The sequence below is a fragment of the Pistacia vera genome, unplaced genomic scaffold (genome assembly GCF_008641045.1).
Source record: "Pistacia vera cultivar Batoury unplaced genomic scaffold, PisVer_v2 Contig754, whole genome shotgun sequence".
Taxonomy (NCBI): Eukaryota; Viridiplantae; Streptophyta; class Magnoliopsida; order Sapindales; family Anacardiaceae; genus Pistacia; species Pistacia vera.
The window spans coordinates 902,300-922,743 of record NW_022196617.1 but is presented as its reverse complement, the minus strand read 5'-3'; the positions used below and the strand labels follow the sequence as shown (position 1 = coordinate 922,743).

The 20,444-nt window shown below is 32.8% G+C and overlaps 1 protein-coding gene and 1 long non-coding RNA gene across 13 annotated transcripts in view; both read left to right on the top strand.

Moving 5' to 3' along the window:
* The window catches only part of LOC116115792 (NADP-specific glutamate dehydrogenase), a 103,247-nt gene that overhangs the window by 1,612 nt on the left and 81,191 nt on the right, over positions 1-20,444 (top strand). For 2 of the 8 annotated variants that reach the window (XM_031401924.1, XM_031401925.1), the window contains exons 3-16: positions 441-570; positions 681-882; positions 1,213-1,299; positions 1,400-1,459; positions 1,562-1,648; positions 1,859-1,930; positions 2,129-2,184; positions 2,523-2,608; positions 3,028-3,118; positions 3,224-3,381; positions 3,499-3,590; positions 4,168-4,248; positions 4,685-4,758; positions 4,936-5,409. In XM_031401924.1, coding sequence (XP_031257784.1) covers positions 441-570; positions 681-882; positions 1,213-1,299; positions 1,400-1,459; positions 1,562-1,648; positions 1,859-1,930; positions 2,129-2,184; positions 2,523-2,608; positions 3,028-3,118; positions 3,224-3,381; positions 3,499-3,590; positions 4,168-4,248; positions 4,685-4,758; positions 4,936-5,011 — 1,352 coding nt within the window. In that variant the 3' untranslated portion in view covers positions 5,012-5,409. Of the gene's footprint in view, positions 1-440; positions 571-680; positions 883-1,212; positions 1,300-1,399; positions 1,460-1,561; positions 1,649-1,858; positions 1,931-2,128; positions 2,185-2,522; positions 2,609-3,027; positions 3,119-3,223; positions 3,382-3,498; positions 3,591-4,167; positions 4,249-4,684; positions 4,759-4,935; positions 5,410-16,661; positions 16,753-16,856; positions 17,245-17,455; positions 17,473-18,699; positions 18,767-20,444 lie in introns of those variants that run through there. The other 6 variants (XR_004125717.1, XR_004125716.1, XR_004125718.1 and 3 more) reach the window with 5 other exon arrangements.
* Positions 11,122-15,222, top strand: LOC116115795. Of its 5 annotated transcripts, none has more exons than XR_004125725.1 (12): positions 11,122-11,467; positions 11,816-12,094; positions 12,186-12,344; positions 12,486-12,778; positions 12,920-13,103; positions 13,197-13,243; positions 13,556-13,655; positions 13,764-13,850; positions 14,246-14,316; positions 14,847-14,933; positions 15,028-15,087; positions 15,190-15,222. It is a non-coding gene; the product is annotated as an uncharacterized LOC116115795 (long non-coding RNA). The 5 variants fall into 5 exon arrangements; XR_004125723.1 differs by adding an exon at positions 13,948-14,002 and having other exon boundaries at positions 13,197-13,655; XR_004125726.1 differs by lacking the exon at positions 13,197-13,243.

Genomic DNA, 20,444 nt, shown 5'->3' with positions numbered 1-20,444 from the left:
TAAGAATTTTAAAAACATAAGTGATTTTATGAATAATCTGCAGGGGATAGTGAACCTTTCTGATTTTAGATATATGAATATGCTACTTGAAAAGGAATTGGTTTTGCATCTCACTAGTTGCTAAATGTTTTCTCCTTTCGTTAATAATAATAAATTTTGCAGCAAAAAGTTATCAATAGACTGAAATTGAGCATTCTTAATATTACGTCTGCATGATAAAGTTTGTGTACACCAAAATGAACAGTTTGAGGCTCTTTTAGCTCATTCTCTGTCTTGTGCACCAAAAATTCAGATGTGAAACATCAATCTAGTTACATCCATAATGATTTTGATGTTTGCATTAACATTTTATATCCTCTTAACACTATTACACAGTTATAAATTTTCATACCACTGTGTTCCTTAAGACTGCAGTCTGACATTTTTTACAACTAATGAAGCTCTTATGTCAAAAACGGCTGGATCAATTGTCGAAGCTGCATTGAAAAGGGATCCTCATGAGGTCGAGTTCATACAATCTGTGCAAGAAGCTGTTCATGCTTTAGAAAGAGTGATTGCAAAAAATTCCCAGTGAGTTCCGTTGATATGAAGTGTATCATGTTGTAATATCTTATTCCAAAGAAAGGAGTCTATAGTTGAGCATATCACCGATCTCTTTATTTTCCATAATTGATTTTCAGTTACGTCAACATCATGGAGCGGTTGTTAGAGCCAGAGCGTATGATTGTTTTCCGAGTTCCATGGGTGGATGACAGGGGTGAGACTCATGTTAGTCGAGGCTTTCGGGTACAATTTAACCAGGCATTGGGTCCATGCAGGGGTGGTATCCGCTTTCATCCTTTAATGAACTTAAGCATTGCCAAATTTCTTGGTTTTGAGCAGGTACTATCTTAAGTCTGGTGTTAATGTTCCTTGACTCCTTGATAGTTCAGTGTCCCTACTTTATGCCTTAACTTAATAGTTCTTTATCTTTATAATTTTCGGTCGACTTGCAATGTCAGTTGAAGTGATTTATGAAAGCTCTCTTTTTATATAACAGGCCACTTTCTGAATTAGTGCTGCCTGAAAATGAATAGATAAATAATTATATGATCATAAAAATAATTTCATAGATGTTAGCAAACAAAAATAGCTTTCATAGTTTATAATATCGTTGAAAATTGTTCAAGTGCTTCAACTGCTATACAGTATCATAGTTTCTTCTTATTACAGACATTAAAGAATGCTTTATCACCATACAAACTTGGAGGGGCAGCAGGCGGAAGTGATTTTGATCCTAAAGGAAAAAGTGATAATGAGGTAAGATCTTTGTTCTATATTAAGATGGCATTTCAGTAAGAACCTTCTTAGAAATTCTGAAAGTTTCTCTTACAGTTCTTTGTGAAACCCACGCTGGCAGATCATGCGCTTTTGCCAAAGTTTCATGAATGAGATCTATAGATATCTGGGTCCCGACAAGGTAACTTAAGAAGATCTCCTTTTCATCTTTATTCTGTTTTGAAGTCTCTGGGTTGTATGACCCACTTCTCCATGCCTGATTTACTGTTTTGTGTAATTTTAGGATCTTCCATCAGAAGAGATGGGTGTTGGCACCCGCGAGATGGGGTATCTCTTTGGGCAATATAGACGTCTTGCTGGTCATTTTCAGGTACTTAAAAACACTTGAAAGAGGCTGTTTGACATGTTGAATTTATCTTGTATTTTTCTTCTTATATTCTCATCATTCTCTGTTATTTTTCATTATTATTATTTTTGGAATAATTTCTTTAGTTATGAGTGGTTTGCATTGTTTTCAGTCTATGAACACTTTCATAAGATTAAGACTTCACTTTTTGCTTCATATGTATGCTTTCTGCAGGGAAGTTTTACAGGGCCAAGGATATTTTGGTCTGGTTCTAGCCTTCGAACTGAAGCTACTGGCTATGGGCTGGTAATTAATATTTTATTTCAACTCTTTGATTCCATTTTGGTGTGGGTGGGTGTATAGGAACTACAGTGAAGAAATGTGAAATGCACACATTTGTTTTCTGACTGCCATCATGGGCAAATGATATTTTATTCTTTTTTTTATTTTTTTTATCCCTTGTTTTAAACATCTGGCAATTTATCAAGGCCCATTCTTTTGTAGGTTTTCTTTGCCCAGCTTATTCTTGCAGATATGAATAAGGAGCTCAAGGGACTGAGGTTCCTCACTCAACTTCCTATTATTACATTTTATGCTTACTAATTGATAACTCATGACCTTAATGTAGACTTATTTTACTGTATTGACCATAAGACTGCAATTTGAATTCAATTTTTACTTGATGGTTTATTGACTTGCATTTAAGATTTAATGTTTCTAATTCATGGAATCTATACATTGTTGTACTGTTACCTTTCTGGGCATCTCTTGTTCATCGTTTTGGTTACATCTATCTATTGCTTGATCAATTGATAAGTACTTAGAATATTACTTATTGCCGAAAGTTGTATTTTAAGTTTGTTGATGTTAATATAGTCTCTATGAATCTTTCATCCAGATGTGCTGTAAGTGGTTCTGGAAAGATTGCAATGCATGTTCTAGAAAAGCTTATTGCCTATGGTGCTGTCCCCATTACAGTGTCAGGTACTTTTCTGTTCTTGGTGAACATTGTAGAAGTTAGAACTTTAATGTAAGATTAGTGTCGAAACTAGATTAACATAGGTTTATAAATTCTCCTTTTCATCTTTTACTCCAAAATTTCTGATAGTAGTGTAAACCTTTATCCTGAGAGCATGTTCGCTGCTTCTCTGCAATACATGCAAAGTTTCTTGTTATGATATTAATAAGACCAGACTAGTTAAGCTGAGGGTATTTATTAATAGATGCGCATAAACTACCAAGCAAACAATTAAAACTCTTTTGGCATATTTTTTTTAGATAATAATCTTAGGCTGTAAAAGTTTGTTGAGACAGTGTTGATTATCAGTTATTTACTATCTTTTTCAGTGAATAGGCACTGGTATAGTTATTTCTGATAAGTCATTTGCCCTCGTCTTGTGCAGATTCAAAAGGATATTTGGTGGATGAGGATGGATTTGATTACATGAAAATAACATTTTTGAGGGATATCAAAGCTCAGCAGAGAAGTTTGAGGTGAGTTTTTGTTTTTTTTTTCCTCAGTTCATGTTGCATCTTCTATTATCGAATTGTCAATTTTGATACTCTTGGATTGATGTTATCTACATGTTGCATCTGCAGAGACTACTCAAAGACTTATGCTCGGTCTAAGTACTATGATGAAGCAAAACCATGGAGTGAAAGGTGTGATGTTGCATTTCCTTGTGCTTCCCAGAATGAAATAGATCAGTCTGATGCCATTAATTTGGTTAATTCAGGTTGTCGTATACTTGTAGAAGGTAGTAATTCACTATGTGAGATGCAATGGCTTTTAGTATCTATTCCTGATTTGATAAGAAAAAAATGAGTATATTCATTTGAACTGACATTATTATATATTATTATGTGCTGCCTAGGTTCGAATATGCCATGTATCCCTGAGGCGGTTGATGTTCTGAGAAAAGCTAATGTTCTTATTGCTCCTGCCATGGCTGCTGGTGCTGGAGGGGTGTGTTCTTTACTTCTACAAGGCATATGAATCTTTATGTACCTTTTTGAGTATCTATGCTACCATGGAATCGATGGCCAGTGATTTGTGACATGATAGGGTTCTTTTGGACATGCTTAGTTGTCACCAAATAGAGGCTCTACACCACAGTTTCATTGATTGTCAGGATGCCATGCTCAAGAACACATTTTTGTTTTAGAATGCAGCTAACTATAGATGTGAATGAAAGTAGATACATTCCAAAACCATTAATTAGTAAGGCTAACTATGGATGAATCTATTCAGAATCATTCCAAATTATTAGTAAATGCTCTGAATTATTGGATATGCTATTACGTAGCCATATAAGAATAGGCTACTCATCAACCCACTGACTTAATAACTTTATTTAAGTGGATTGAGTATGTTCTTGAACTCTTGTTTCCATATATTTTTGAGTTGAAGGTGGGGCATATGAGCCATGGCTGCTTGACTGCGTTACATTCGTCCATTTCAATTTTGGTTTTGATCAAAATTTTTCACTAGTTTTTTTCTTATATGTATTTATTTTTTAAATTGTTGACCAACTTGGCGACAGGTTGTTGCTGGTGAACTCGAATTAAATCATGAGTGCAATTTGATGCATTGGTCACCTGAGGACTTCGAATCTAAATTACAGGTACAACTATGAATTTCATTTCAATTCTTGTCGACTTGTGTCTTCAAAAATGCAAATAGATTAAAGCACATGCAGAAAATACCAACTCCATTTCTCAATATTCCCGGCCTTTTAATCACATTGATGAAATATTAGATTATATTTTTCTGAATGGAATCCAGAGAATTCACTATAGTGAAAGTGACTAAAGAACCAACTGCTACTTGATGACCACCCCTTCTGCGAGTCCTGTGAAAGTTGACTTTTAGAACTGTTAAAATGACTTAAATTATCTAAGTTTCAAAGTAGCTCTTGACATAAAGTTGATAAGGAAATAGTGCATACAGTTAAGCTCCTTTAGGATATTTCATATCGTGCTGTAGTATTAACCATAATTAAGTTAACAAGTCTAAACAGACATCATTATATTTGATGGGGACTCTTCATATTCTTACAGGAAGCAATGAAACAGACATACCAGAGAGCCCTCAAAGCTGCAACTGATGTTGGCTATCAGAAGGAGAGTCCAGAGTGAGTGCTGAGGCAGAGATTTACTCTGCTATGGCGTTCTTTAACTATAATGTTTTCTGTGAACTAAACTTATAAATCCTTCAAGCTTATACTGAGCGGATATCATATTGTATTGTCGTGACAATATGTGGTTTTTTGAGATGTCTGGCATTCTTATTTTCTTCAATGGTTTGCCAGGGCTTTGGTACATGGAGCAGTCATCTCAGCTTTTCTGACTATCGCACAAGCTATGACCGACCAAGGGTGCGTATAGAACACAAGAACGATGTACAGTTCTTTGTATGCTCCCCTAATTGGATTTCTATTGATCAACATCTATCACCAAGCTTGGACATTTGCACGCGGGGGCAGGGAAGTTCTATGATCAAAATACTTTGTAACATATATGTAATGTAATTGTTTCTTCCAAAAAAATGTGGAGATTTGATCATCATACACATGATTTATTTAAAACAATGTCTAGTTAGTAGTAGAATAGGAAGTGTCTTTAGATTTGTTTCCAGAAATATTTTTGTTTGTTAGTCTGTAAGAGCTCTCTCTCAATTTTTTATTGCAACACTGTAAAATACCTGTTTAGTGACATTGGCAATAAAATTCAACTATCCATTGTATGGCTGTGTTAGGGAAACTGAAGATTGTTCATTATTTATGATCAACGATTGATAGAAATATGAGGTAATTATTCTCCTTCAACTTGACAGATTGTGAAATTTACCGGTAGAGGGCATATCTGACTTTTTCAACACTAATCATTCAACTCTAATTTCAGGTAATAAACATAATAAACAGCAAATTCTAAGGTACAAAGTAATATTATTCAATTCATACAATAAGTGCCTTCAACTGAGAAACATGTCAAATGACAGTTTTCCCCTTGTTATACTATACACGCAAAAACCTTGAGACATCACATAAAGCAATCTTCACTTTCAAAAATGCATCGATGCCAACATGCATTATCTCCTTATATGAAAACTCAAACTGAAAAACAAGTAAATGGTAACCTGAAACATTTGTTATAAGCATTGAGAAGACATTATTGAGTGAAAAGGAAAGAGCAAAAAAGAAAGTCTAAAAATGAAGATAAAAAGAAAAAAAAAAAAGAAATTTAGTGACTAGCATGAGGTTTCTAATTTCTGGTGCTTCAAACATAATATCAGTAACCAAGTGATGATAAATTCTTGGGATTGCATTAGTTAATCAAATATAAAGAAAACATTGTTAGAAGTTGAATTTGTTCCATATCGCCCCAATAGTAGACTGTTATAGTGTATATAAGTGATTGGACTCACTCCTAAATTGAGCAAGTTTTTGAGAGTAAATTCTACCCAAGTCAACTTTATCATGATATCAAAATCAAGTTTATTTATCTCCCTTCTTTGGTTAGGGCGATGATGAGTTAGGACCCAAGAATTGCACACCGAGAATAAGAGAGGGTGTTAAAAGTTGAATTTGTCCAACATCGAACCAATAGTAGATTGTTATAGTGTATATAAATAATTGAACTCACTCCTCACTTGAGCTAACTTTTGAGAGTAAATTATACCCAAACAAAATTAAAAAAAAAAAAAATAAAATTTTAAAATAAAAAAAAAAAAAAAAATAATAAATATATAAAAAAAAAAGAAAAAAACAAATATAAAAAAAACTAAAAAAAAAAAAAAATAAAAAAAAAAAAAAAAAAAAAAAAAAAAAAAAAAAAAAAAAAAAAAAAAATAATAAAAAAAAAAAAAAAAAAAAAAAAAAATAAAAAAAAAAGAGAAAACAAAAAAAAAAAAAAAAAAAAAATAAAAAAAAGAAAAAAGAAAAAAACAACAATAAAAAATAAGAGAAAAAAACAAAAAAAAAATTTTTAAAAAAAAAGAAAAAAAAAAAATAAACAACTAAAAAAAAATAATAAAAAATATAAAAACACAAAATATAAAATATATATTAAAAAAAAAAAAAAAAAAAACACAAAAAAAAAAAAAAATAAAAAAAAAAAAAAAAATAATAAAAAAAAAAAAAAAAAAAAAAAAAAAAAAAAAATTTTTATGTGTGTATATATAAAGAAAAAAAAAAAAAAAGAAAAAAAAAATTTAAAATAAAAAAAAAAAAAAATAATAAAAAATAAAAGAGAAAAAATAAAGGAAAAAAAAAATAATAAAAAAAAAATATAAAAAAAAAAAAAAATAAAAAATTAAAAAATATAAAAAAAAAAACATACCTTTACTAACATCAAAGCAACAAGAAGGATTCTTTGCGTCCTATATATATAAAGTGAAAGGAATACTTTTTTTTACAATTTCTAAACTAATAACCATTTTAGATTGTTGTGAAGAGATCAATATATGCTTTGACAAATGGTGGGTCTAATTATAATTTAGATTGAAGCTGAAAAATTCATTTTCATTGTAGTTATACTAGCTATAAAGCTGAAGATAATTCACCTTAGAATAATAGAGAGAAAACAGGGGGGATTATAACAATGAAAGAACTTAAAATTGTTTTATGGTGGATTTCCTTCTGGAATTTTTAGAAGATAAACAAAGTGACAGTCTATCATACATTATCATTTCACATAATCATTCACTTTATAATAACACAGAGAAAACAAGGGGAATTTAATAAACTAAAATGATACCAACACTATAATTTAACTACCATGAAAGCAAAGAATGTGCTAACATTGTTGGATATGAAGAAAGAAAAGAATATGAGAATTGCTTTTGCTTGGAGAAAAGTTTGTACCTTAACTACCATCAAAGCAACATGTTGATTAGAGTCATCTGGTGAAAGATTCTGTGGTCCTTTTTTTGGGCTATAAATAACAAATGGAAGGCTAGAATTTTCACAACACAATTAAACACTCCAACTATTTCAATATCTTAAAGCAATTACCATCTTTGATCATGGCTGAAGAGCTTATCTCCAAAATCCTGGGTCAACTGGCTTCACTAACAACTCAAGAGCTGACCCTCCTTCAGGGTGTTGATAACGAAGTTAGAAAGCTCACTCTCTATTTCACGGCCATTCAAGCTGTGATTGAAGACGCGGAGAATAGACAAGTGAAGGAGAGGAGTGTACGAACTTGGTTGGATCAGCTACAAGGCGTCTCATATGACATCGAGGATGTGTTGGATGAGTGGATCACGGCTAGCAAAAAAGTTCAAATGAAGGAAGCCGAGAATGCTTCCAAGCTTTGGAAAAAGGTATGTTCCTGTGTCTCGTCTCATTGCTTTTGTTACAAGAAAGTTTCCCTGCGTCATGAAATTGCTATCAAGATAAAAGATATAAATGAAACACTCAGTGTTATTGCCATGGTAAAGAATAGTTTCAATTTTAGCTTGACTACTGGCACTACACAACCAGAGCACCAAATGACTACCTCTCTTATTAATTTACCAGAGGTCCATGGAAGAGATCATGATAAGAATACATTAAAAAACTGCTTGTTAGCTGAGAGCAGTCAAGAATCAACCGTCTCTACCATTTCTATAGTAGGGATGGGAGGGATTGGAAAAACAACTCTAGCTCAATTAGTTTTTAATGATGAAGAGGTCAACACCCATTTTGACAAGAAAATTTGGGTGTGTGTCTCTGATCCTTTTGATGAGATGAGAATTGCCAAAGCAATTCTTGAATCTCTTCCAGGTGAAAAAAAAGATAAAGATGAACTACAAAATATGTTACAAGAGTTATGTCAATCTATTAAGGACAAGAAAATTCTTCTTGTTTTAGATGATGTGTGGCTTGAGGATTTTATGAAATGGGAACAAATTAAGATTGCTCTTGAGTCTGCTTCTCAAGGGAGTAGAATTTTGGTGACCACACGTAAAGAGATTACTGCAAAAATAATGAAAAGCACCAAAAACATCCCAATAGGAAAATTAGGTGATGAGGAATCGTGGTTGTTATTTAGAAAAATTGCATTTTTTGGAAAAACAGAGAAAGAATTTGAAAATTTAAAAGAGATCGGTAGAAAGATTGTAGGAAAGTGAGATGGCTTGCCTCTTGCTATAAAGACTTTAGGAAGTCTCTTGAGTTTAAAAACTCAAGCTGAACAATGGCAGAGTGTCTTAGATAGTGATTTATGGAAATTAGAAGAGATAGAAAAAGAGCTCTTCCCCCCAATCCTCTTGAGCTATTATGATTTGTCTTCCAAACTTAGAAAATGCTTTACATATTGTGCCATATTTCCAAAGGATTATGTGATAGAGAAAGATATATTGATCAAGTTATGGATGGCCCAAGGTTTTCTTAAGGTAGAAGGAACCAAAGAAATGGAATTAGTTGGTGAAGAATATTTTGAAAATTTAGTAATGCGTTCTTTGTTTCAAGATTTTGAAAGAAGTGAATATGATGGTAGTATTATAAGATGCAAGATGCATGATATAGTGCATGACTTTGTTCAATTTCTTTCAAAGAATGAATGTTTTGCCATAGAAGTTGAGAGTGATTCAATTCCTCAATTAGAGATTTCTTATCAAAGTGTTCCACATTTATATGTAAGAAGTAGTAGGTCAATTCCTAGATCTATTCTTAATCTAAAAAAATTGCGTACCTTTATAGTTGAGAGGGCAAACTTTTATGAAGGAGACTTATTCAGATATGTTAAGCAATTAACATGTGTGAGGACATTAAATTTGAGTCGCTATGATCGTAAAATTCCAAAAGGAATAAAATATCTAGTGCATTTGAGGTACCTTAAGTTGGAGAAGAATTATCATATAAAAAGATTGCCTAAGGTATTGTGTGATTTATATAATCTACAAACCTTGGATGTCACTAGTTGTGAAAAAATTAGAAAGCTACCCCAAGGGATAGGAAAGTTAGTTAATTTGAGGCATCTATTAATTGGTGGGACAAGGTCATTAAGGTACATTCCAAAAGGAGTAGAGAGATTGAGTTGTCTAAAGACATTAAATAAATTCGTAATTAATGGTGATTATGATTATGGTAACAAAGCATGCACTAGTCTAAGAAGTCTTGATTCTTTGAAGAACTTGAAACATGGCCCATCTTTAGAGTTAGAGTTGGTAAATGTGAGGGATAGTAATGCACTTAAACTTGCAGATTTTCAGAGTACCAAAAATCTCCTTCATTTGACTTTATCATTTTATACTCATATTGACTATCAGGAGAGAAGCAGAAATGAGGAGAATGTAATGATTATTGAAGCATTACAACCACCTCCAAATTTAGAGAAATTACATATACATCGCTTTGGAGGCAAATCCATGTCTTTTGATTGGATGGTATCATTAATCAAGTTGAAGGAGTTAGGGCTTTTTTATTGCGACAAGTGTGAGCATTTACCTCCTTTGGGAAAACTACCATCCCTTGAATCACTCTTGATATATAGAATGAATAGTATAAAAAGAGTGGGTAATGAATTTTTGGGAATAGAAAATGATGGCACATCATCAATTGTTGCCTTTCCCAAATTGAAATTCCTCCATTTCGAATGGTTAAAAGAATGGGAAGAGTGGAATCATGAGATTACAAATAGTAGAGACAAGGATATTACAATCATGCCATGTCTTCATTCTTTGTTAATTAAAGAGTGTTATGAATTAAAGGCACTGCCAGAGCAAATTCTTCAAACACCAACACTGCAGCAATTAGAGATTCTTTCTTGCCCTTTTCTGAAAGAACGTTACAAGGAGACAGGAGATGATAGGAGCAAGATCTCTCACATTCCAAAAGTCTCTATCCGTCATTGGTATATTCCAACGTGAGAGATGCAATTGCTATTCAGCCATTGGTAAATTCATTCCCCTTTTCCTTTTTGTAATTCAAAATCTTATATTACAATAATGTTTATTATTTTCATGGATGAATATTTTGTTTTTATTATTTTCGGGAGGACTCTCATTTAGAGGATTACATTGGTTATATCATGTCTTAAAACTGGTTATTATTCTTATTATAATGTTTTGTTTATTACTCTTATTTAGATGATTACATTGGTTATTTAACTAATTGTCTGATCAATTTAATTTATTTATTTTTATGCATGAAAAACTTATTTATAATTTTTAAAAACATGATATTTTGCATTTATTATAATATTTTTTAAAGACATGCAAAATTATAATAAAAGAAAATTGATAAAAGTATTTGGACAACTTAAATAAATGCAAAATATCAATTTAATTTATTTATTTTTATTTTTATCCATGAAAAGTTTGATTTACATAACTTAAATAAATGCAAAATTGTTTTGGTACATATAAATACGAAGATGTTTTGTCTTGTTTAAAAAATATTAAAATTTGGTTGAAATTGTCTTAAAAACAAATATTATTAAAATTCTCATAATTTTCTAATATTGATTAAACCCAACTACACTTCATTCTTCTCTTCTGTGTCAATCGTCATTCGTCGTCTTCAATATTCTAATCTTCGCTTTGTTTTTTCGATCGTCTTCAATATTCTTCGGTGGAATTGTTGTGTCAGCAATTTCCCCGAAGAATATTTGGTGATGGGTGTTGATATCGTTTTTTCCCCTTTTTCTGGGTTTGGTTTAGTGGGTTCTGGTGCGGTGAGCCACAGAGAGAGACTTGTGGAACCCGAGTATTTGGAGATGGAGGAGAGAGTTCTAAGCCGTTGAAGGTTATGTTTAGTGGGCCCGCCAAGCATTAGACCGATGCGATTCCGATTGGTAATGGAGGACTTGGAGCCATGGTGTGGGGTGGTGTTGCTTCAGAGACTCTTCAACTTAATGGTAAAGTACAGTTATCTTTGTTTGCGTTGTTGAAGAAAACTTTGGCTTCGTCATGCTTCCTGGTTTTTATTTTCAGTGAAGAAACACACTTTGAGAGTATTAGTAACGTTTGATGTAATTCATTATCACTTTATTGTTATAGAAACAGAATGTGAGAAATTAAAGATTAAATATTTTAATTTAACATAATTTTCTGTATTTTTACTCAAGTAGATGGCAAAGAGTCATTTAAACTGCTTCAAATGTTTGGATTGGTGGCTTTATTATTTTTCTAATAATAATGGTAGGAATGCTATCACTTGTTCTTTTTAGGTTGAAATCGATTTTCACTCTGTGTGTTGGTGACAGAAAGCCTGGGAAGCTATGGCATTGGGAAGTAATTTCAGCTTTCCCATCTCTCTCAACAGATAATGAAAGAAGTATTTGACTGATGACCCTCGTGCCTGGGCTGTTGATTAAACCTTTGTGTTTTATATCTATACAAGTCATTGCAGATGGTGGTTGCTAAACTTTCTCAGTTAGATCCTAGCATCTTGAGATGATCCTTTCTTGATAGGAGTAACAGGGATCTTTAACTGAAATCAGATCACAGCTCTCTCTACTTTGGCTATTGTTCTGCAATTGGAGGTTTAAACTTGGCTGGCAAACCCTTTATTTTATATTTGGGTTTTGTTCTGTTTGTATTGGCTAACACTTTTTCATTTTATGAATTTGGCAGGGTCTAGATTAATTTTGGAGATCCCATTGCAATGTTGTTGAAATCACCAGTTCTTGTAAATCTTGGGAAGCTATAAATGCGATAAAAATGGAGAGTTTCTAAAGCATCTTAGCCCCAAGTTTCACATATAGTTATGGATGATTTCCAAACCATGTTTAGGTACTTTGTTTAGCAAATTGAGCTCTTTCTTTGTCTTCATTTATCAGTTATAGCTGTTTTATGCAACCAATGCTTGTCATTCTAATTTTTTTCTTTTTTTTTAATTTCATATTTATTTTTGTTACCTTGTGAAAATTACAGACTTCTCAAATGCTGCAGCCACAACAAAATGCAGTCCAATGGAGGAATAAAGCCAAAATAATACACATATGCTAGCAACATGGTATCCAAATAAGTCATGAGATGTTTGGTGTTTCTTATTTTGCCTCATCTTGTCAAGAGGCTGCTTGTTTATATTGTATGCATACTATTGAGGATGGCCTTCCAGCGTTATGAGCAGCAATATGACCAGAATCAGGGGAAACAGCTGCATGTTCTCTTACGAAACAGAGTTTTGGTAGAGTTACGGATACCTCATTTACAGAATTCGTTTGGTGAGTTTTTTAATATACTTGCAACACGGAATTCAAGTCTTTGAGATGTTTAGTATTTCTTCAATTGCACCATCTATCAAGAGGTTGATTGTTTTTATAATTATGCATATTATTGAAGATGATCTTCCTTATGATGCACAGAGCAATGACAAGAATCAGGAAAAAGGCGCTTTTTCTTACATCAAGAGGAGTTTGGGCAGAATCACTGATGATTTATACGGACAAGTAGTGAGTTTTTCATATGAGTTTGATATCTTTTGCTCATGCGATGCGTCAAAATCAGCTTGCAACTTTAGATGATTTGGCCATTATTTTGCACCCAAAGGTATCAAACTTTGCTGGCTAAAGCTTGATTATGTTATTATGTGCTGGTTCTTTAAGTTTTAGCTAAGGATTTCTCATTTCCTGAATGTTGCAGGCGCTACAATAAATTCAGATCCTAGTCCAAAGTTGTTGACATCATCAGTTCTGATATTGCTTTTGCTCTGATTTAATTGTTGTATATAACTGTAAAATTGTTCTTCTAAGTTTCATTAATTTGATATTTCCTTTCGTTACTTTGAAGAAACTGCAGACTTCTTAATTACTGTGAAATAGTTAAAATCCAGTTCATTGGCGGGATGATGCCAAAGTACAACAGGGAGGACATGATATTCTTGTTTGCCTAATCATCATAAATCAGTTGACAGAATAAATTTGCCTCTCAGAAAATCATTCTTGCCTTTTAGGTCATTTATGTGAATCACAGTCATAAGAGTTGGGAATTTACTTGTTCAGGACTACGACAAGAAAAGAGAATGTACAAAGGTGGGAGAAGTGATGAAGCAAAATACTTACTCTTAAGGGATGGACAAATGCCTTGTTCAGAAATTACATGGTATTTAAGTTTCTGTTTGTCTAATTAATCATAAGTCATTAAGTAAATATATTTATAATCTCGTTTTGAGATACTCATACCTGTTATTTATGTTGTTTATGTGAATAGAACACGGAACAGTCTAGTAGACATTGGACTCGAGGAGCAAGGATGGAATAGAACAAAGAAGTTAGGAGAAGCGATTAAAGGAAAAAGGTTTGTTATGTTTCAATAACAAATTATGGTTCCTTCTCTTATTCTCCACGTAAAGCAATTTCATGATAGAAGTTATGTTTTCTTTTGGGCCATTTAGTTAGATATCAAATTCTTTTTTGAAGAAATGATGTTCAGACAAACTATGAAATAAGGTGATTCCCTTGTTTTAATTATTCTTGGTTCATTGGATTTGCATCAAATTGTTTTAAATCTTGTTTTAAAAACCACTTTAAAGCAAAAACTTTCATAATGCTATCAGTTCTTTTAATTTTCTGTTTTGTTATCTCATGCACACAAGGTATCTTCTAAGTTCTGAAAGCGATTCTTAGCATCAGGCATCAAGGTGTCACAACACTCCAATAGGACTTCTAACTCTTTGTGGTTTTCTTGAGCAGTAGTGATGCATGATACAAGCTCAATAGTTGGCAGAATGTGGTCCTTCTTCCTTTTCTTTTCCCATCATCAGGTAATTTTTCATCTTCACTTCCCTTTCTTTCTTTTTTAACTTTTTGGTTATTTGTGATTTCTTATTATTGTGATTAATGAGGCATATTTGTGATATTCTTGATCAGAGTGACAAGACTAAAAATCATTCTCTCCTTTCTTGACTTCGTTACATGGTTAATAAATGCCATGCTTGAGGGAGCATGTCTTTCGCCTGTTGTTCCATACTTTTTCACAGGCCTTCAATGTAGTTGGGGCTTTCACACAAGACATTTGTGGTGTAAACTGTGACATGGAATAGTGATCAATATAAATATAACTAGTGCAATGAAATCTCTAAGTTTCTGAATCAATTCAAGCACGAGCAGAACAAAACTCAAGTTTGTAGATAAGAGTGTTTGAACATATGAGAGGGTGCATTTGGGCTTGGAGTTCGGAGTTGTTTCAAAATTTTTGTATAAACACAAAACAGCTTTCATAGTTTATAATATAATTGAAAATTGTTTAAGTGCTTCAACTCCTGTACAGTATTATAGTTTCTTCGTTTTACAGACATAAAAGAATGCTTTATCACCATACAAACTTGGAGGGGCAGCAGGTGGAAGTGATTATGATCCTAAAGGAAAAAGTGATAATGAGGTAAGATCTTTGTTTTATGTTAAGATGGTATTTCTGTAAGAACCTTCTAAGAAATTCCGAAAGTTTGTCTTACAGTTCTTGGTGAAACCGGCAGATCATGCACTTTTGCCAAAGTTTCATGAATGAGATCTATAGATATCTGGGTTCCGACAAGGTAACTTAAGAAGACCTCCTTTTCATCTTTAATCTGTTTTGAAGTCTCTGAGTTGTATGACCCACTTCTCCATGCCTTATTTACTGTTTTGTGTAATTTTAGTATCTTCCATCAGAAGAGCTGGTGTTGGCACCTGTGAGATGGGATTTCTCTTTGGGCAATATAGACGTCTCGCTGGTCATTTTCAGGTAGTTAAAAACACTTGAAAGAGGCTGTCTGACATGTTGAATTTATGTTGTATTTTTCTTCTTATATCCCCATTATTCTCTGTTATTTTTCATTATTATTATTTTTGGAGTCATTTCTTTAATTATGAGTGGTTGTTTGCATTTTTTTCTGTCAATGAGCACTTTCATAAGATTAAGACTTCACTTTTTGCTTCATATGTATGCTTTATGTAGGGAAGTCTTAAAGGGCCAAGGATATTTTTGTCTGGTTCTAGCCTTCGAACTGAAGCTACTGGCTATGGGCTGGTAATTAATATTTTATTTCAACTCTTTGATTCTATTTTTGTGTAGCTGGGCGTGTAGGAACTAAAGTGAAGAAATGTGAGAATGCACACATTTTTTTCTGACTCTGCTATCATGGGCAAATGATTTTTTTATTATTTTTTTTATCCCTTGTTTTAAACATCTGGTAATTTATCAAGGCCAATTTTTTTGCAGATTTTCTTTGCCCAGCTTATCCTTGCAGAATGCAGACATGAATAAGCAGCTCAAGGGACTGAGGTTCCTCACTCAGCTTTCTATTATTACATTTTATGCGTACTAGAATTGATAACGCATGACCTTAATGTAGACTTATTTTACTGTATTCAACATAAGACAGAAATTTGAATTCATTTTTTACTTGATGGTTTATTGACTTGCATTTAAGATCTAATGTTTCTAATTCATAGAACCTATACATTGCTTTACTGTTACCTTTCTGAGCATCTCTTGTTCATTGTTTTGGTAACATCTATCTGTTGCTTGATCGATTAGTAAGTACTTAGAATATTACTTATTGCTGAAAGTTGTATTTCAAGTTTGTTGACATTAGTATAGTCTCTATGAATCTCTCGTCCAGATGTGTTGTAAGTGGTTTTGGAAAGATTGCAATGCATGTTCTACAAAAGCTTATTGCCTATGGTGCTGTCCCCATTATAGTGTCATGTACTTTTCTGTTCTTGGTGAACATTGTAGAAGTTAGAATCTTAATATAAGATTAGTATTGATACTAGATTAAACTAAGTTTATAAATTTTCCTTTTCATCTTTCTACTCCAAAATTTCTGATGGCATCCTAAACCTTTATACTGAAAGCATGTTCGCTGCTCCTTTGCAATGCATGCTAAATTTTTTGTTATGATATAAATAAGACTAGACTAGTTAAGCTGAGGGTATTTATTAATAGATGCACATAAACTACCTACCTAACAAATAAAACTCTTTCGGCAGATTTTATATAGATAATAATCTTAGGCTGTAAAAGTTTGTCGAGACAGTCTTGATTATCGGTTATTTACTGTCGTTTCCAGTGAATAGGCTCTAGTATAGTTACTTCTAATGAGTCATTTGCCCTTGTCTTGCACAGATTCAAAAGGATATTTGGTGGATGAGGATGGGTTTGATTACATGAAAATAACATTTTTGAGGGATATCAAAGCTCAGCAGAGAAGTTTGAGGTGTGTTTTTGTTTTTGTTTTTTCAGTTCATCTTACATCTTCTATTATCAAATTGTCAATTTTGATACTCTTAGATTGATGTTATCTATTTGTTGCATCTGCAGAGACTACTAAAAGACTTATGCTCGGTCTAAGTACTATGATGGAGCAAAACCTTGGTGTGAACGGTGTGGTGTTGCATTTCCTTGTGCTTCTCGGAATGAAATAGATCAGTATGATGCCATTGATTAGGTTAATTCAGATTGTTGCATACTTGTAGAAGATAGTAATTCACTATATGAGGTGCAATGGCTTTTAGTATCTATTGCTGATTTTGATAGGAAAAAAATGAGTTTTCATATGAACTGATATTATTAGATATTATTTTGTGCTGCCTAGTTTTGAATATGCCATCTACCCCTATGGTGGTTAATATTCTGACAAAAGCTAATGTTCTTATTGCTCGTGCCATGGCTGCTGATGCTAGAAGGGTGTGTTCTTTACTTCTACAAGGTATATGAATCTTTATGTGCCTTTTGAGTATCTATGCTACCATGGAATAATTGTTTATGCTTTTACTTTGGTTATAATAGGTATCAAGAGTTTGGTTTAACTATGGTGTTTAACAGCATATTACAGTGATGATTGACTCGATAGGTTTTGAAACTTTTTTCTGCATTGACAGCTTTCCCTTTCTGATAATGATCAATGTTCAATTTTGCAGTGATTTGTGACATGATAGGGTTCTTTTCGACATCCTTAGTTGTCACAAATAGAGGCTCTACACCACAGTTTCATTGATTGTCAGGATGCCATGTTTAAGAACACATTTTTGTTTTAGAATGCAGCTAACTATAGATGTGAATGAAAGTAGATACATTCCAAAACCATTAATTAGTAAGGCTAACTATGGATGAATCTATGCAGAATTATTCCAAACTATCAGTAAATGTTCTGAATTATTGTGTACGCTATTACAATAAGAATAGGCCGCACATCAACCCACTGACTTAATAACTTTATACAAGTGGGTTGAATATGTTCTTGAACTCTTGATTCCGCATATTTTTGAGTTGAAGGTGGGGCATATGAGCCATGATTGCTTGATTGTGTTACATTTGTCCATATCAATTTTGGTTTTGATCAAATTTTTTCACTAGTTTTTTTCTTATATGTATTTATTTATTAAATTGTTGACCAACTTGGCTACAGGTTATTGCTGGTGAACTCGAATTAAATCATGAATGCAATTTGATGCACTGGTCACCTAAGGTCTTAAAATCTAAATTACAAGTACGACTATGTATTTCATTTCTATCCTTGTTGACTTATAATTTAAAAAATGCAAATATATTAAACATATGCAGAAAGTACCAAACCCGTTTCTCAATATTCCGAGCCTTTTAATCACATTAATGAAATATTAGATTTCATTTCTCTGAGTGGAACCCAGAGAATTCACTATAGTGAAAATGACTACAGAACCAACGGCTACTTGATGACCACCCCTTCTGCTAGTCCTCTGAAAGTTGACTTATAGAACTGTTAAAATGACTTAAAATTTCGAAGTTTCGAAGTGGCTCTTGACATAAAGTTGATAAGGAAATAGTGCATATAGTTAAGCTCCTTTAGGATCTTTCATATCGTGATATAGTATAATTTCCAGAATCCCAAATTCAGGTACTTTAGTTTGCTAAATTGTGTTATCTACGGATGTCTTTTTGTTTGTGTAAGAAATTGGAAATTAAATATTTTGCAATTATGTTTTTGTGAATTCTTATCACAATTACGTGTTACAAGAGAAGATATTTGATTTGTCAATTGCATTGGTGTTTGTGATATGAAAGAGAGTAAATAGTCAGAACAAGTGACCAACTGGTGAAATTTTTGAAGCATATTCTTTTTGAATGTTCTTTATTTTTATCTGCAATACTGACCGTTATCATCTTCTTGTTGCCCCTTGTGCAGATTATGTTAGTCAGCTCTTCCATTCTCCCCAAATTCAGTGAGCAAAATCCTTTTACAGCTCATAAAGGTTTGTTGTTGTTGTCTTCTGGCTATTAATATATTCAATTACATTATGTAATACTTTGTGTTCATATCTCATTCTTGATGCAGTAATGAAAGTTCAACACTATATCAAATGTCAAGCTTTGTAGAATTAGTTCTTTTATCTACAAGATCACCGTTGTCGAAAAGGTAATGTCTCCTCGACAATCTTTAGTCTGCAAAATGACTAAGTTTATTTTGGAAAATTATCCAGATCATTTTGTGTTATTATTTTTTTTCAATTACCAGAGTTTTTCTTAACATTGTATATCACAATAACAGAGCTTGCACAGGATGTTCTCCGTTATTCCAATGTTATCATCAAAAGTTTTGATGAGCCTTGAAGACAACAGAGAGAATATAAATTTTGAAACAGAAATTAAGGCATCACGCTATGAATTTTGTTCAAAAGGGAGCTTGTATAATCATCAGGATGTTGCTTAAATTGTGTCATGAAACCAATAGGTGGTTGAATATTGGTCAAATTTGGCAACTCTTTATTAAGTGCAGAATGGTGTTTTTCCTTTGTATACTTATTTAAGCCTTGAGATAATCTTGTTTCATACATAACAAGGGGCTAGTAAAAAACATAACATAGATTGTGCAGAGAAACACATGGATTTTCTGCTCTTATATTAGAACAGTTTCTCTAGGATTGATTGTGGTTTGAGGTAGAGTTTGCTTTCGATCCTAAACTTATTGGAAGGCGTGTGAGAGTGTTATGTAATTCTTGTACCATCTCATATAGTGAACCCAACATCATCACCCGTGGATGTAGGCATATTGGCCGAACCACGTAAATCATTGTGCCCTTTGTGTTTTTGCCTTGACTGTTTTTTTTTTTTTTCTGGTTATAACTTGCTGTTTGATTGTGTCCTTGATTTGGACACTGTTACTTGGTTATTTCAGTTTTCTAAAAAATTAAACTGTGATATAAGTTCATAAATATTAACCATAATCCACAAGCAATCAATAGCAATAGCCCATTGACAATATTGGGCCAATAAGGTTAGCAGAACCGCTCACTAACACATCCACGATTATTGGTACTTTTATTGAAATTTTCATAGCTTGATTAAGAAACCGAATGAAAAAGCATAGGACAGGGCAACATAATCATGGTTAATGGAGCAATGCCTAAATTACAATAGACATTAATAATTATCGCCATTGATGTAGAAAGCATTAATTGTAGCCAAGGAATTAAAGCAAAGTCATGGCTTCCTTCTCTTCAAATTTGGTGGCCAGACACAACTCATTTGAAACCTAAAGTCAATGACCTAGATAGCTTTTGTCCTTCAATTGCAATGAATACTCACTACTTCACTTTGAACTTACCTATTACTGACCAATACTACTCCGGACCACAAGACAAGTTACATATTCTTCTTCTCCATAGAGGATAGTAGCATTACACTGTTTTCTACTGATATTGTATTGAAAAATATATTTTCTCAATACTTTTCTATATAATACCTTATATTTATAGTATAATGTCAGGATCTGATTAGAAGTTCCATGTACGTTTCAAACCCAAATATGGTTACTATAATTAAAAAGGAATGAGCAAAAAGATGACGACTGAAAAACAATTAAGTAATTCATCCTTGGATAGCCCAAATGGTTAGGGCAATTTGGAGACAATGTGGATAGATGCACAATCT